The sequence below is a fragment of the Electrona antarctica genome (genome assembly GCF_951216825.1).
Source record: "Electrona antarctica genome assembly, chromosome: 5".
Classification (NCBI taxonomy): Eukaryota; Metazoa; Chordata; class Actinopteri; order Myctophiformes; family Myctophidae; genus Electrona; species Electrona antarctica.
The window spans coordinates 18,547,754-18,561,768 of NC_136810.1; the positions used below are offsets into that span (position 1 = coordinate 18,547,754).

Genomic DNA, 14,015 nt, shown 5'->3' on the forward strand with positions numbered 1-14,015 from the left:
CTGTATGCTCATATTAGGTCCTTGTAATGCTAATGAATGATAATATTTTCTTGTATTGCTGATTCTGTACAGTTATCCATTGAGAAACTGCACATTTATGCATTGCAACACACTCTCTCTCTCTCTCTCTCTCTCTCTCTCTCTCTCTCTCTCTCTCTCTCTCTCTCTCATATACTGACACTTAATGCTAATAAATGTAAATTTGTGGTTTTGAGATCCAAAATCGGTCAAATATCAAGAGTTACAGAATACAAGCAGGCCTACTATATCTTAGTATCTGGCTCGATGACAAATGTACTTTTAAATAGCACAACAACCGTGTTGGGAAATTACGACAACATTTGGCCTTGATGCATATAAATTTAGGATAAGGGAAGGATTGAAGACCAATCAATCATCTGGACTCTGGAGGAGTACCGTGGAGGAGAATTTGTAAGAATGTAATAGAGTACAAATACTCAAGAAGTCAGAATTAAGGACTGTAAACCTTTTAAACAAGTGAATATTAACTTTATCTTTACTGTTATAATGTTCAACTGTAACTCTATAGTAATACCTTTTAAGGATAAATACTTTAGAGGAAAACTATAATACCAAAAGGAAAGAATTAGGCAGAGAAGTATCAGAGTATACCAGAATACCTTAGAATGAGTTTGACACCAGACACGGAAGAAAGAAGTCCACACCAGAGCTATGGGGATTTTCCATTTGATATATATTGCCCATCACATCGGGAGAGAAATGGCAGGTCCGTACAGCGTTAAAACGATCTCTCCCTGACACATCATCAGTGACAACATTTTATACTACATAAGTCATAACATCCTTTGGACATGGGGAAGTAATGTATTTGAGTTCAGAGGGTAACCCAAAAGTGAATTATGGCGACACCTATTGCCGGGAGGCCTACTTGGGATACGTGGCAAATTATACTTCCGGTAAAATCCCGGAAGAGTGACCGAAGGGAATTGTAGTTCTTTACGTAAATGTAGTTCACAGCCCAAGTTTACTGACAACCAGCTAACGTAACTAGGAGACAATTTGTCTGCTCTAGCACCGTACCAAGGCCGAATAACATGTTTTTCACCAGAGGGGCAGATAATTCAAGACGTCCAACAGGAGAAAACAATCTTTTATCTTACTCGCTGACTGGGGGAGAGTGAGATTTAATACTATCTGTTTTACGCTGGGGCAGAAATGATATGTAAACTCAGTGGGATACAGGGCATGAAAAATACATAGTTATTGAGAACATGGAAACTACCATCCACCAAAAATAACAGATCTACAGATCTAATAACTCAAAATTATCCATCAGGCCTCTTATACAGAAATAAAACCAGCATTCCTTTGATTTGTAGGAAGTGGATTGCTGAAACTACTTTCTTATACACTTAATCCCTTGGACTCCCTTTGGCACTCAGCTCTAAGGTTTAATGCTGCAATACGCATCACGGTATCCTATAGGACAAGGTTGGCTAGTTTTATCTGGCTGAGAGAAGCAATAATCATTGGTATCTGTATTATATATAAAGCCATGTTTATAGATAATAGGTATATGATATATGATGGTACTTGTCTCGCAATGTCAGACAATTACCATCATATATCACATCTATGTTGCATTGGGACCTTGGTCAATTTTTTTTACTCGCTCCAGTGGCTTGTTCTTCAGGTATAGCTTAGTAAGCTTACCCACCTGTCTTGGAATATACTGTATACTGTACTGTAGTATTTGTGCTTGGAAGCAGAGGCTTCATTTCAAAAAGTGTCCACTTCAGTCCTGTTTAAAAAAGTGTCCACTTCAGTCCTGTTTAAAAAAGTGTCCACTTCAGTCCTGTTTAAAAAAGTGTCCACTTCAGTCCTGTTTAAAAAATAGCAAACATAACGATCTACAAGCTCACTGGCTCACCCGTTTTCAACGTATCTTCATATACAGTCATCATTGGTCCTCACTACTGTTCCTTATAAGATGGCACCATTTCGATCTATGTTGTGTCTCAGGGGATAGCTGTCTGAACAGTTCAGAACTAGTGACATCAGTAGGCAAATTAAGATTTCAACCTTTTTTTTTAATAATTATTCTTATTCATGTTATTCATTAACTTAATGTCTTATTAAGTCATATTTGTGTCCGGGTAGCTCAGTTGGTACTAGACCACTCACCTTTCGACCGTAAGGTAGCTCAGTTGGTACTAGACCACTCACCTTTCGACCGTAAGGTAGCTCAGTTGGTACTAGACCACTCACCTTTCGACCGTAAGGTCATGGGTTCGATCCCGGGCACCGCCAACTCAGCGTATGAGGAGCACGGCTTGAAGTTGTGTGGTAAGTACTGGGAGCTGATGGTAGGTGTTAAGTTCCACCTCAACAATACATCTCCCAGAGGTCTGTAAGTACTGGGAGCTGATGGTAGGTGTTACGTTCCACCTCAACAATACATCTCCCAGAGGTCTGTAAGTACTGGGAGCTGATGGTAGGTGTTACGTTCCACCTCAACAATACATCTCCCAGAGGTCTAGTACTGGGAGCTGATGGTAGGTGTTAAGTTCCACCTCAACAATACATCTCCCAGAGGTCTAGTACTGGGAGCTGATGGTAGGTGTTACGTTCCACCTCAGCAATACATCTCCCAGAGGTCTAGTACTGGGAGCTGATGGTAGGTGTTACGTTCCACCTCAGCAATACATCTCCCAGAGGTCTAGTACTGGGAGCTGATGGTAGGTGTTACGTTCCACCTCAACAATACATCTTCCAGAGGTCTGTAAGTACTGGGAGCTGATGGTAGGTGTTACGTTCCACCTCAACAATACATCTCCCAGAGGTCTGTAAGTACTGGGAGCTGATGGTAGGTGTTACGTTCCACCTCAACAATACATCTCCCAGAGGTCTAGCGCATTGAAACGGGGATAGACTCCTGCACCTTGATACCGACAATAAGCCTTTCTCACTTACTTACTTACTTACTTACTTACTCACTCACTCACTCACTCACTCACTTACTTACTTACTTACTTACTTACTTACTTACTTACTTATTCTTATTAACCCATTTTGACCTGAGATCAGATTCTAAAAATGTCTTCTACATCCTGACAGTTTTCTGAAAAACCTATGTTTCTATGTCAGTCGTTCTTCGATTTTTCAAAAATAGCAGACCTACAAGCTACGAGCTTTTAGATCTGCTATTTTTCAATAGCTAAAGCATAACATAATGCTAACACCAAAAGGGGTTCCCGCCCAAAATGGGTTTTAATGCAAGAGCAATGTCTTCTGTTTCTATGCTCTTGATTAAGAAAACATTATGGTAAAAATAAATTCTTGAAATCTTGTTTGAAATGACCAAACCTGCCTCCCAATGATGTCACTAGGGACAGAAATGGTGCCGTCTTCGGTCTTATCATGAGGACCAATCATATGAAGACAAAAGATATCCTTTTGTGAATGTTTTGTTGCAGACAAGAAAACGCGTGTCTACAACGTGTAGCTGCATGGATCTAATTGGCAAAAGCAATTTATTTTTGTCAGATGTGAATTTTATTTGGCAGCTATGTATACTTAACATTAATGTTAATCGTTGGCAGGGGTGAAATATGTGATCGCCACGACTGCTGTGACGATTTCATCTGGGGACAAGACGGCCATCGCTGGAGGTAAGTTTACATAACGTTGCTGTTGGACAGAAACGCTATACTGCGTTATCTCCATATTTCATCCATAAATCAGTGGTTTTCAACCCTTTTCATATCAAGGTCCACTATTTATTCGGCATTTGAGCCACATACCAACATTTGATGAGATTTAGCCTCAGACCAAAAACATGGAATATTTGGTGATCGTTATCACAATTCCATGCTGTATTATGTGGTACCATATTACTGTTAACAGGCAAACATGATCAAAATAATTCTTCTACATTCTCTAATTGTGTAGACTCAAGTAATAAATAATTTAACTCTTGAGAGCGTAAGACCAGTAAGGGTCCATTTGGTTTCATTTTACACTCAAGAGTTTGCTGGGGACCACCTGGAACCCCCTCAAGGACCACTGGTGGTCCACGAACCACTGGTTGAGAACCACTGTCATAAAGGCATGCTATTGGTCATCATTTAACCACTTAACCCATTTAGGCCAGACCAGAAGCTATGTTTCTATATGAGTAGGTGCTAAATATTTCATGTCAAGGACCCCAGAAATTATATGTAATTGGCCGCCAGCCCCCCTCTGAAAATGTGTTGTTCCAAGGATCCCCCTAGAACAGGGGTATTCAACTAGATTAGGTCGGGGGCCACAACTGTAGAATGATTGTGTGTGGGGGGCCGCACAGTGTGCGCACGAAGCGCGAAATGTTTTGGGTTCTACAAATGCAATTTGTGTAGGCTAATACATTTGTGCACAGTATGAGCACAGGGTGTTACGGGTATATGTCTATACAAGTATATGCTATAGATATAGATATGCTTAGAATAGACCTATTTGACAGAACGAGCGTCAACGAGCACTAGCTGGAAATACAATCACACACACACACACACACACACACACACACACACACACACACACACACACTGCAGGAGTCTGTCTAATTCTAATTTCTATATGATAGAATATATATATATATATATATATATATATATATATATATATATATATATATATATATATATATATAGGATTGTTATTATGATAATCTAGCACTTTATATCGCACACATCATACCTGTAACTTTCATAAGCTCTCTTTTTTTTGAAAATCATTCAAAGGGCCACTAGGGGGCCAAACACGGCCCGCGGGCTGCCAGTTGAATACCCCTGCCCTAGAAGCAAAGATTTGAGTTAAAAACGTTCGCTCTGAAAGAATATATATTCAAAGATTTGCGCCACATTTTCACGATTTTTTAAAAAATAGCAGATCGTAGCGCGGCACTCGGTGCCGTGCTATGAGCTTGTAGATCTGCTATTTTTCAATAGCTAAAGTATAACATAATGCACCAAAAGGGGTTCCAGTCCAGAATGGGTTAAGCCCTCTCGTGTACTTTGGCTGAACTTTGTCATACCATATGCATCACAAGTTGATACATGCATTGTGAGCTTGTAGATTTTGTACGCTATTTTTGCTACTTTGAAAAAATCTTGAAAGATTTGGAAAATGTATGAAAGAAATATGGAGTCTGTGGGTTTTGTTAATATTTAACGAATAGTTAAATATTAACAAAAGGCTCTTAAGAGCCTACTGTGAATAACTAAAGTGGATCCATTGGAATACAGCTCTACAACTCTATTTTCATTTTCCTGAAAAGTAAAGCGTTTTACAGTGTTTATGGCTGAGCTAGGCTTATGCTTTGGTGGATTTGTACCACGTGTACATACACGCAAAGGTTACAAGAAAGGGTGAAAAGTCTTGTGTTTGATTCTGACCTCTATTTTATTGATCTGGATCTCTCTGGCTGCACTCCATAGTGTCTGATTGATTTTCTTATCTGAGCGATGCTAATTTGGGAATTGGGTGTTGGCAAGCATTATAATCCTACAATTACAGTGTTACAAAGACTAATACAACTGTGTTTAGATAAATAAAGTTTATTATTTTCAGCATGGGTACCATTTTATTCAAATTTCAAACCCTCATTGTCTTTGGACAAACTGATAACATTTCTTGTGCTTAACCCAGAAAATATGAACAAAATCAAATACATATAGGATAAGACAGAGGATCCATTAGCAAGCAAATACATATGTGAATAAGTCTCAATTGCTGGGTTGACACAATTGCAATGTTGTGCTTGCACAATGACGCTACAGTTCTGAATTCACTCTAAAAAAATGGTACAGTATGTGCACTCACCCTGTGTTTAATGTAAGTTTGCAGCAACAACAATCTCACTGTTAGGCTGGGAACATGAAGGTTGGGCTATCTTTAATAATCACTATCCGTCATTGATGTAGGAAAAGCATAGCCATGTCCATGATGTCCATGCCCTGACCTCCAGTGTTCTATAGCAGCTAATGAGCCCAAAGCTACGTTATGGTTGATGGCCTCTAGGTGCCAGTATTGTTCTCTTGTTTCAGTTCACCTTCACAACCCGTACCTTATATGACTCACATCTTTTAAAGTGGTTGTTCACCAAATAAATGATTCAGCATCTCCACGCAGGTCTATAACGCACGCACGCACGCACGCACGCACGCACGCACGCACGCACGCACGCACGCACGCACGCACGCACGCATGCACGCACGCACGCACTGATGAAACGCACAGGGTTCGATTTACAAAAAACAAACAAACAAACAAACAAAACAGGAGCCAAACAAACTTCTTAACCTCCTTAACCAAATACTTATTTGCACAACAAAATAGCAAAAATAGTCAATCTACAAGGTCGCAACTCATGAATGTCTTGTGAACTTGTATAGATCTGCTATTTTCAAAAAAATTCGAATATAGTCTTGAGGCGCCTCTGAAAGCCTGTCCTGGACAGGAGTCTCCAGGAGTTAAATTGTGCAGGTATTATCATTTATCAAACATAAATATCAAACATATCAAACGTGTATATTCCAAAAACAGAAATGCAGTGATTGACCAGGGATAAAACATGTCCGCCACTGGCCACGTTTGGCCATAAAAATGGAAATGAATGACCGTGGGGGTGGGAGGGGTGGGGGATATCAACAGCAGAGGCATGGATTCCCAAGCCATCCATCCTGCCCATAAGCAAATCCAAACCTGATCATACTTTTTACTATTTATGGTTTCATTCTAACTGGGCTACTCTGAGGACTAGGAATGTTAATAATAATACTAATAATACTAATAATAAAATTACAGAAAATAAACTTGTAACGCAAGGTGGATATTGGGTAAAAGTTCACACAATTAAACCAGTATAAGACGCCCAGAGGGCGAGAAGAGACGTTGGATATCAGAACAGGCCAGCTCCATATATGAAGATCTAGGGGGTTTGATGAGGTCAGATCAACGGAATGAATTCTATACTGGTCATATATGGAGCGTGTCTTGGGTGTACAGGGTTTGATGAAGTCAGATCAACATATGGAATGAATTATTGTATTGGCCATATATGTGTCACGAGGCGTGACTGACGGACTGACTGACGGGAGATGCAGGTTTTCATAGTAAACTTTAACAAAACATAAAACAGATACACAATGGTACTGTCGCTTTGTGCTTTACAGACACGCAGAGAACAAAAAAACACTTTGATCAAAGCTACCTCAACGGCTCACCATAGCGTTGGAGTAAAGACAAGCAGTCAAACAGAGGTGAATACGTGTCAGGCATCAGCTTCGGAGGCGCGAGGAAGCTGTCAGAGACACAGCTCTGTGCAGCGGAGCAGGGAATTCCAATCCACATCTACTGCAGTACAGTGGTTTTCAACCAGTGGTCCGGGGACCACCAGTGGGTCTTGAGGTGGTTCCGGTGGTCCCCAGATAAATGGAGAGTTGGTCACCCTCATAGATCTTGAAGTCTTGAGAGTGTAATTTTACAGTCTCAAAAGTGAAATTATTGTTAAAAAAATCAGCATTTCTTAATTTACGAAATCTACACAATTAGAGAATGTCGAAGGATTGTTATTTTCATCAACGTTTGCCTGTTGTCTCTCCGTATGGTATACCACTTCAGTATAGCATTGAATTGTAGACAAAATCGTATCCAACGGCAACAACATATTCTTCAGTTTAGTGTCTGAGAGGCTAAATCTCATCAGTCCATGACTCAATTAAATTCCGAATAAATAATTGGCCTTGATAGGAAAAGGGTTGAAAACCACTGATCTGGTAGATGAGCTGCTCACATCCAGTTGTCGCTGAATGTAGTCCATTTGGTCGATACGCAGTAAATCAGTTCACATCTGAAACCTTAGCCACACAATAGAGTGAGATAGGTACAGTTTACAGTACTGTGTATACTGTATAGGTAGGTACTGTATGCTAGTCTAGCAGTAGTGGCTCAGAGCCTCAATCTGCCTGCTGACCTAAAAGCCTAATATCTTCCCCGTCCTATACGGGGAATTCCCTTTGGTCTAGTGGATGAGATGTTGGCTCTTCCACGCGGGAGAGCCGCGGCGGTGTTTGATTCCCGGGGGGTTTATAGGCTACACTTGCCTCCATACAATTCACCGTCCCCCATAATGTACTGTAGCAGCGTGAATGAGATGAGAAGGCCTTTGCTGAAGCAGTCACAAGGAAGAGAGACCTTTGTGTTAATCCCACACGGACGGACGGGGGGGAGAATTCAGTTTCAGCTTCACCCCCCAGCCGATGGCTGCTCAGATGGTGGCCCATCATGATAAAAAGTTGAAAGTTGAAATCAGAAAAGCCAGACCGTGAAAGTATTCTCAGAAGCTGCTTATCCTGTAGCTGTGGTCCATGCCACTTGCCTGCATGGTCGGCGACTCGTCCGGCGAGATCAGCGACGACACCACGCCGTCCTCCACGTCCGTCTCGCCCTCCTCGGGCTCCGTCTCGGCGCCCCCGGCGTCGTTGACCAGCCGCTGGCCGCGGCTCTTTATCTCCCGCTGGTAGCGGGCCATCAGCGAGGCGTAGATGCAGCCGTAGGTGGCGGCCACCACCATCATCACGCACACCGTGCCGCACACCACGCCCGCCACGATCTGCGTGCCCGCCGCCCTCCGCACGCTGGCGGGCTTGTAGCGCTGGCGCACACAGTCCTCCCCGCTGGTGGTCATGCGGCCCTGCGGGCAGGGCGGCGGCCCCGGCAGGGCTCTGGCATTGTTGTTGTTGTAGCCGGAGGAGGTGGGGTCCCCTCCTCCTCCTCCTTCTTTGACCTGCTGGATCTGCAGGCAGTAGTTGAACATCTCTGCCGGAACACTGCGGATGTCCCTGCCCCTCAGGTCCCTGGGGAAACTGCACTGCACTGCATCCACCTGTCCATCTGGATGAGATACAACACACACAGACAGAGAGGGAGGGAGAGAGAGAGAGAGAGAGAGAGAGAGGGGGGAGAGAGAAGGGGAGAGAGAGAGAGAGAGGGAGACGGAGAGAGAGAGAGAGATGGAGACAGAGGGAGATGGAGACAGAGAAAGATGGAGAGATACAGAGAAAGAAAGACATGGATAGAGAGATACAGTAGAGAGAGGGGGATAGAGCGAGAGAGAGAGAGAGATTATAAATGCTTGTGTTCAGCAGGTCTAGAAATACTGCAGAACTGAGATTAATTGACTTGATTAGACAGCTATAGCCTTTAAAGTACAACATCATTCATTCCCCTACAGTCATAAACCACAGTAGGTCCATTAGCAGCCTATCCATGTCCAACACATTTGAGATTCAAAAGAGCCAGCATGGCAGTAACAGAAAACAGGGCCCGCATGCTCACCCCTGTAAATCAGCCACTCCATCCAGTGCTTAAAGTCTCTCAACTTGCAGTCACACACCCACGGGTTCCCGGCCAGCTGGAGCTGCTGTAGCGCCAGCAGAGGCTCAAAAGTCACTCTGTCCAAGGCCCGGAGCTTGTTCCCGGCCAGAGAGAGCCAGACCAGTCCCTGGAGCGAGTCCAGCAGGCCTTTGGGGAGCCACAGTAGACCATTCTCAGACAGGTCCAACGACTGCAGCAGAATCAGCCCTCGGAACAGGTCCTTGCTCAGACTTTGCTGAGCAGCAGTGCCATTGCTCACTTGACTGCCATTGGCGCGCTGGACGCCGCCGGGCTCGAAGGCCGGGAGGCGGCTGCTGCCCAGGCGGTTGCGGGACAGATTGAGCGAGCGCAGGCCGCAGATGCCCGAGAAGACCCCGGGCTGCAGGTTCCACAGGTGGTTCTGCGAGAGGTCGAGGAGATCCAGGCTGCTGAGGTCAGACAGCTCTCCCGTGCCCAGCGAGGAGAGGTTGTTCTGGGGCAAGCGGAGGGTCCGGGTGTCCCGGGGCAGCAGTGGCAGGATGGGGCCGAGGGAGAGCAGACCCAGAGCGGAGCAGTCGCTGGTGTTTCCGCGGCAGGTGCAGACCCCGGGACAGCCGTGGACAGTCCCCAGGAGACTCACTACAGTCAGCAGCACGCTGGGCAGCACTGCACAGACTGAGATGGAAGAGAGAGAATCACTATACTTAACCATTAAGACCTTGAGGACCCATTCTACAAATGTCTTCTAAATGTTGCTGAACTTTTTCATGCAAAGGACCCCCAAAATGTATTTGGCCTCGGAACCCCCCCATTTCAAAATATTTTGTCCCAGGGGACCCCCAGGACAAAGATTTGAGTTTAAAGAAAAATCACAAATTGTCAGATGCTTTCCCGGTTTTAATGGCCTATTTTGTACAGGAATTTGTCTTGGTGATATAGTCCAAGTACATATAGTTTTTTTTTATATTATAGCTGAATAAAAATCACACCCGTGTGACGTGAGGGGCGATCTTATCTGATATACCATGATCATCATATATCATATCATCATACATCATCTCATTCCGGCCAATCAGAATTTGCGTCCTCAACCTTCATCTTCAATGTTTGTTACGCAATGTTTGTGTAGGACAAAGTTTGTGTTAGCATAAAGTGATCTGCACACCGTTCACTTACAACACCAACACTTTTATTAAAGCTTTAATAAAAGTGTTCCTGTTGTGCAAGAGGACGGTGTGCAGGTCACTTTTATTCTTCACGCATTTCCAACTTGCATCGTTCCAAGTAGGCCAGCTTCGCTGTAAAGGCTCCAACGGGCACCACTCTATAGTTAACAAGAAAGTAGCCTCGGAAAAACACAGACGTTTTTATTTCCAGGGAGAAAAAAAAAAGTCTGGGGCAGAGTCCACTTCATTTCGGCATACAGTAGCGCAAACGTCGCTCACTCTCTGCTTATTTGTGATCGTCTGCACCTTTGTTAAATTGACGCACACACGTACACACACACACTCCTCTCTCTCTCTGTCGCTCTAATTAATTAGTCTCATGTCCTGCAGCTGTGCCTACAGTAGTTTCTCCCGGCGGAGCTGCCTATGCCATAAAAAGCATAGGTGAGTTCCAGTCTAACAAGAAAGGGACATCACTGGTGACTGTGTGTCTCTGCTTTTGAAGTTACACTACTTTTCTCTGTATGTTTCTCTGCATTTAAATGATCTAATACTATTCTATTAGTGGAAGTGGAGAATGGACAGCTCAATTGTCAAAATACCACTAGACCTTGACGATGTTATGTCTCAGGGACATGCAGAGAGTGTTAGAGGTGCAGGGGCTGAAATCCCGTATAAGAGGGCACTTTTGGACAAAAATAGCAGATCTACAAGCTCTCAACGCGCCGCGCTGCGCCGCGTTGAGAGCTTGTAGATCAGCTATTTTCGGGGCGCACTCTTTAGCTATAGTGGAGATGCGGTGTGTAACGACATGGATTTCTAAACAAATTTGTTCAACGCAAAATACTGTGTTCAAGTTCAGGAGTGGCATTTGCATTTCTTTCGTGGTCTGGAGAGGGCAGTTGTTTTACAGACGGGTAAAAGGGCAGGGGCTGAAGCCCCCTTTGATGACTATGTGTGCACGTCCCTGTTACGTCTGCACTCTGCATGTGTTGTTCGGAAGACGCTCTTCAGGGTTCAGTGGTTCTTGTTCAAGTGCACTTGAACTGTAAGACTGCGGCGGGGGTTGGACCATGCATGGCTCACTCTATTGCAGGGATTTGCAACCTTTTTGAAATTTAACCCATTAAGTTAAAAACATTTTTCAAAAATAGCAGACCTACAAGCTCGTAGCGCGCCACTCGGTGGCGCGCTATGAACTTGTAGATCTGCTATTTTTCAATAGCTAAATTATAACATAATGTTTAAAACACCAAAAGGGGTTCCCGCCCAAAATAGGTTAAGTGCTATATTTTTATTTCTCTGAGTGTCAGTCTTTGTAGAGACAAGGGCCTTGTGCACACCTACAAGGACAGGTGCGACGGAGCCGGCAACCAAATGCGAATCATGAGAAGAAAAGGGGTCCCGCACACTGTCTTCACCAATAGAGCAGCAGTTTTATTCAGATGACAACGTTTCGGTCTAAACGACCTTCATCAGGAATCTGTTTGTCAGTCTGCCATGAATATTCATTTTAACGACACCATTCACATTTCAACATATTTTGATTATCCACACATACTGTATAACCCTTTTCCTTCTATTTAAATATTTTCTTTCACATTGTTATATAATGATCATTAGACTCCCTAACAATCAGACGAGACTCCCTCACCAGTCAGAGGTCAGTGTTTTAATGAATGTAGAATTATTTGCATGATGTAATTTACATACACATGGGAGGGATTTTAGCTACTACTTTTTTTTTGAGTGGTGCAACCACTTATAGGAGTGGTTGCACCACTCAAAAAAAAGCTTTGTGTGTCCCTGGCTGGCTGTGTCCCTGGCTGGCTGTGTCCGTCCCTGGGTCCGAGCACGAAAATAGCGTTTGGTTGGTTTTCATCACCAAGTGTCACTGTTGTGCAGCCAAATACACACACACACACACACACACACACACACACACACACACACACACACACACATATATTAACTGTATATATGATGATTTCGGGTGTGACAGTACAGTACAGTACAGTACAGTACAGGGACCCCCTGGGGACCCTCACACTAACTCTGTCATTTTTCGACCGTTTCGGACGCAGGGTGGCTCGCCGGAACCGGGCCGGCACCCTGGGCTCGTTCCTGTGGGTCTGGAAGTTCCGGGGACCCCCCGGGGACCCCCACACGGAGTTGCACCACTCACTTCACACGGGTGTGATGTTTTTTAAATAATTTATTTTAAACCAAAAATACTTTCTCTCACACTTATGCCAGTGTGCCAGTGATCACCCTCCTTTGTGCCAATGTGGCCACCTGTGCCTATGGTTGCCTATAGGCCCGTTCTATGGACTCTATAGAGCCATCAGGCTGATCTCCTATGGTTGCCTATAGGCCCGCTCTATGGACTCTATAGAGCCATCAGGCTGATCTCCAACAGAGACGATAATGAATGGCGTGTTTCACTCACCCAGACTCTCCAGGTTGTTCCCCCGATGCCTGTCCAAGTACCACATGTCTCCGATCCCACCTTTAGACTGGCTCTGGCATCTGCCCAGCTGCAGGGCTGGAGCACTGTCGGAAAAACAAGGAAGTGAGTTGATCAAATAGAATCCATTTTTCGGGAACTGCTTCGTCTATTTCTCGCTCGAATGTTTTCAAAAACATTTTTGAGAGCAATGTTTAGCATGCAAATTACATTGTGTGTGCGTTTACATGGCTGTCATGTTGGAAACAGCAGTAAATCAGCGGAGCACAGCATGTGCTCCGAGGGTTTGTTTAGGCATCGGTCTGTTATAGAGCGGAGCGGTCATTATCCAGAAATAACAGACCACTGAATTCAGCGATTGACAGAATCAAGCATTCAACCAAGACATGTAATAATACAGTAATATACTATAGTACGTAAGACATTAGGTGACTTTCTTGGGAGAGCGGGTGGTGGGGCTTAATTATTTTTCCAATGTACAATAAATGTTATACTTTAGTAGTATTGATGCTGGGGTGTAAATACCAGTTTAATAATAGCACAATACATGGTACAGGGACACGTTGCAATGTCATATGCAGTAGACACACTACTAGACACATGCATACTCAGGGCCGGATTAACACCTCTGAGGGCCCCTGGGCACTGAAGCTTGAAGGGCCCCCCCTGCACATGCACGTCGAATCATGCGCCCACCCAATTTGGGCCGTTTTGGGGCGGTTTTATTCCGTTATATTGGTCTATTCCCGGCCGCCTACCCAGCCCCAGAGTGACAGTCAGGCAGTAACAAGCACATTGTTTTTTTATTTGACCCACATAGTAAGCAAATGGGTGAGAGAATCTGGCCAGTGCCAGACAGTGTATTTCAGTATTTTTACCTTTTTTTTGTCGAGCCACCTGACGCCATGCTTGCAGAATGAAAACAAGCTGGATGCACCAGAATCACCTCTCCACCTGACCTCACACAGCCCAGTGGGCCCACCCACCTCTCCACCTGACCTCAC

At 44.1% G+C, this 14,015-nt stretch overlaps 2 protein-coding genes across 2 annotated transcripts in view; one reads left to right on the forward strand and one right to left on the reverse strand.

Moving 5' to 3' along the window:
* The window catches only part of LOC306923877 (voltage-dependent calcium channel subunit alpha-2/delta-4-like), a gene marked incomplete at both ends in the record, with an annotated part of 33,529 nt that extends 27,432 nt beyond the window's left edge, over nt 1–6,097 (forward strand). The window contains 2 exons of the mRNA XM_079502221.1: nt 3,585–3,653; nt 6,069–6,097. Coding sequence (XP_079358347.1) covers nt 3,585–3,653; nt 6,069–6,097 — 98 coding nt within the window. The remainder of the gene's footprint in view (nt 1–3,584; nt 3,654–6,068) is intronic.
* A 2,262-nt stretch (nt 6,098–8,359) lies between these two features.
* On the reverse strand, nt 8,360–13,039 carry LOC306923878 (leucine-rich repeat and transmembrane domain-containing protein 2-like; the record flags this gene model as incomplete). The annotated part of the gene is made up of 3 exons (XM_079502222.1): nt 8,360–8,916; nt 9,361–10,053; nt 12,994–13,039. 3 exons carry the CDS (start codon nt 13,037–13,039, stop codon nt 8,360–8,362), a joined length of 1,296 nt encoding a protein of 431 aa, XP_079358348.1.
* Between the last annotated feature and the right edge of the window lie 976 nt (nt 13,040–14,015).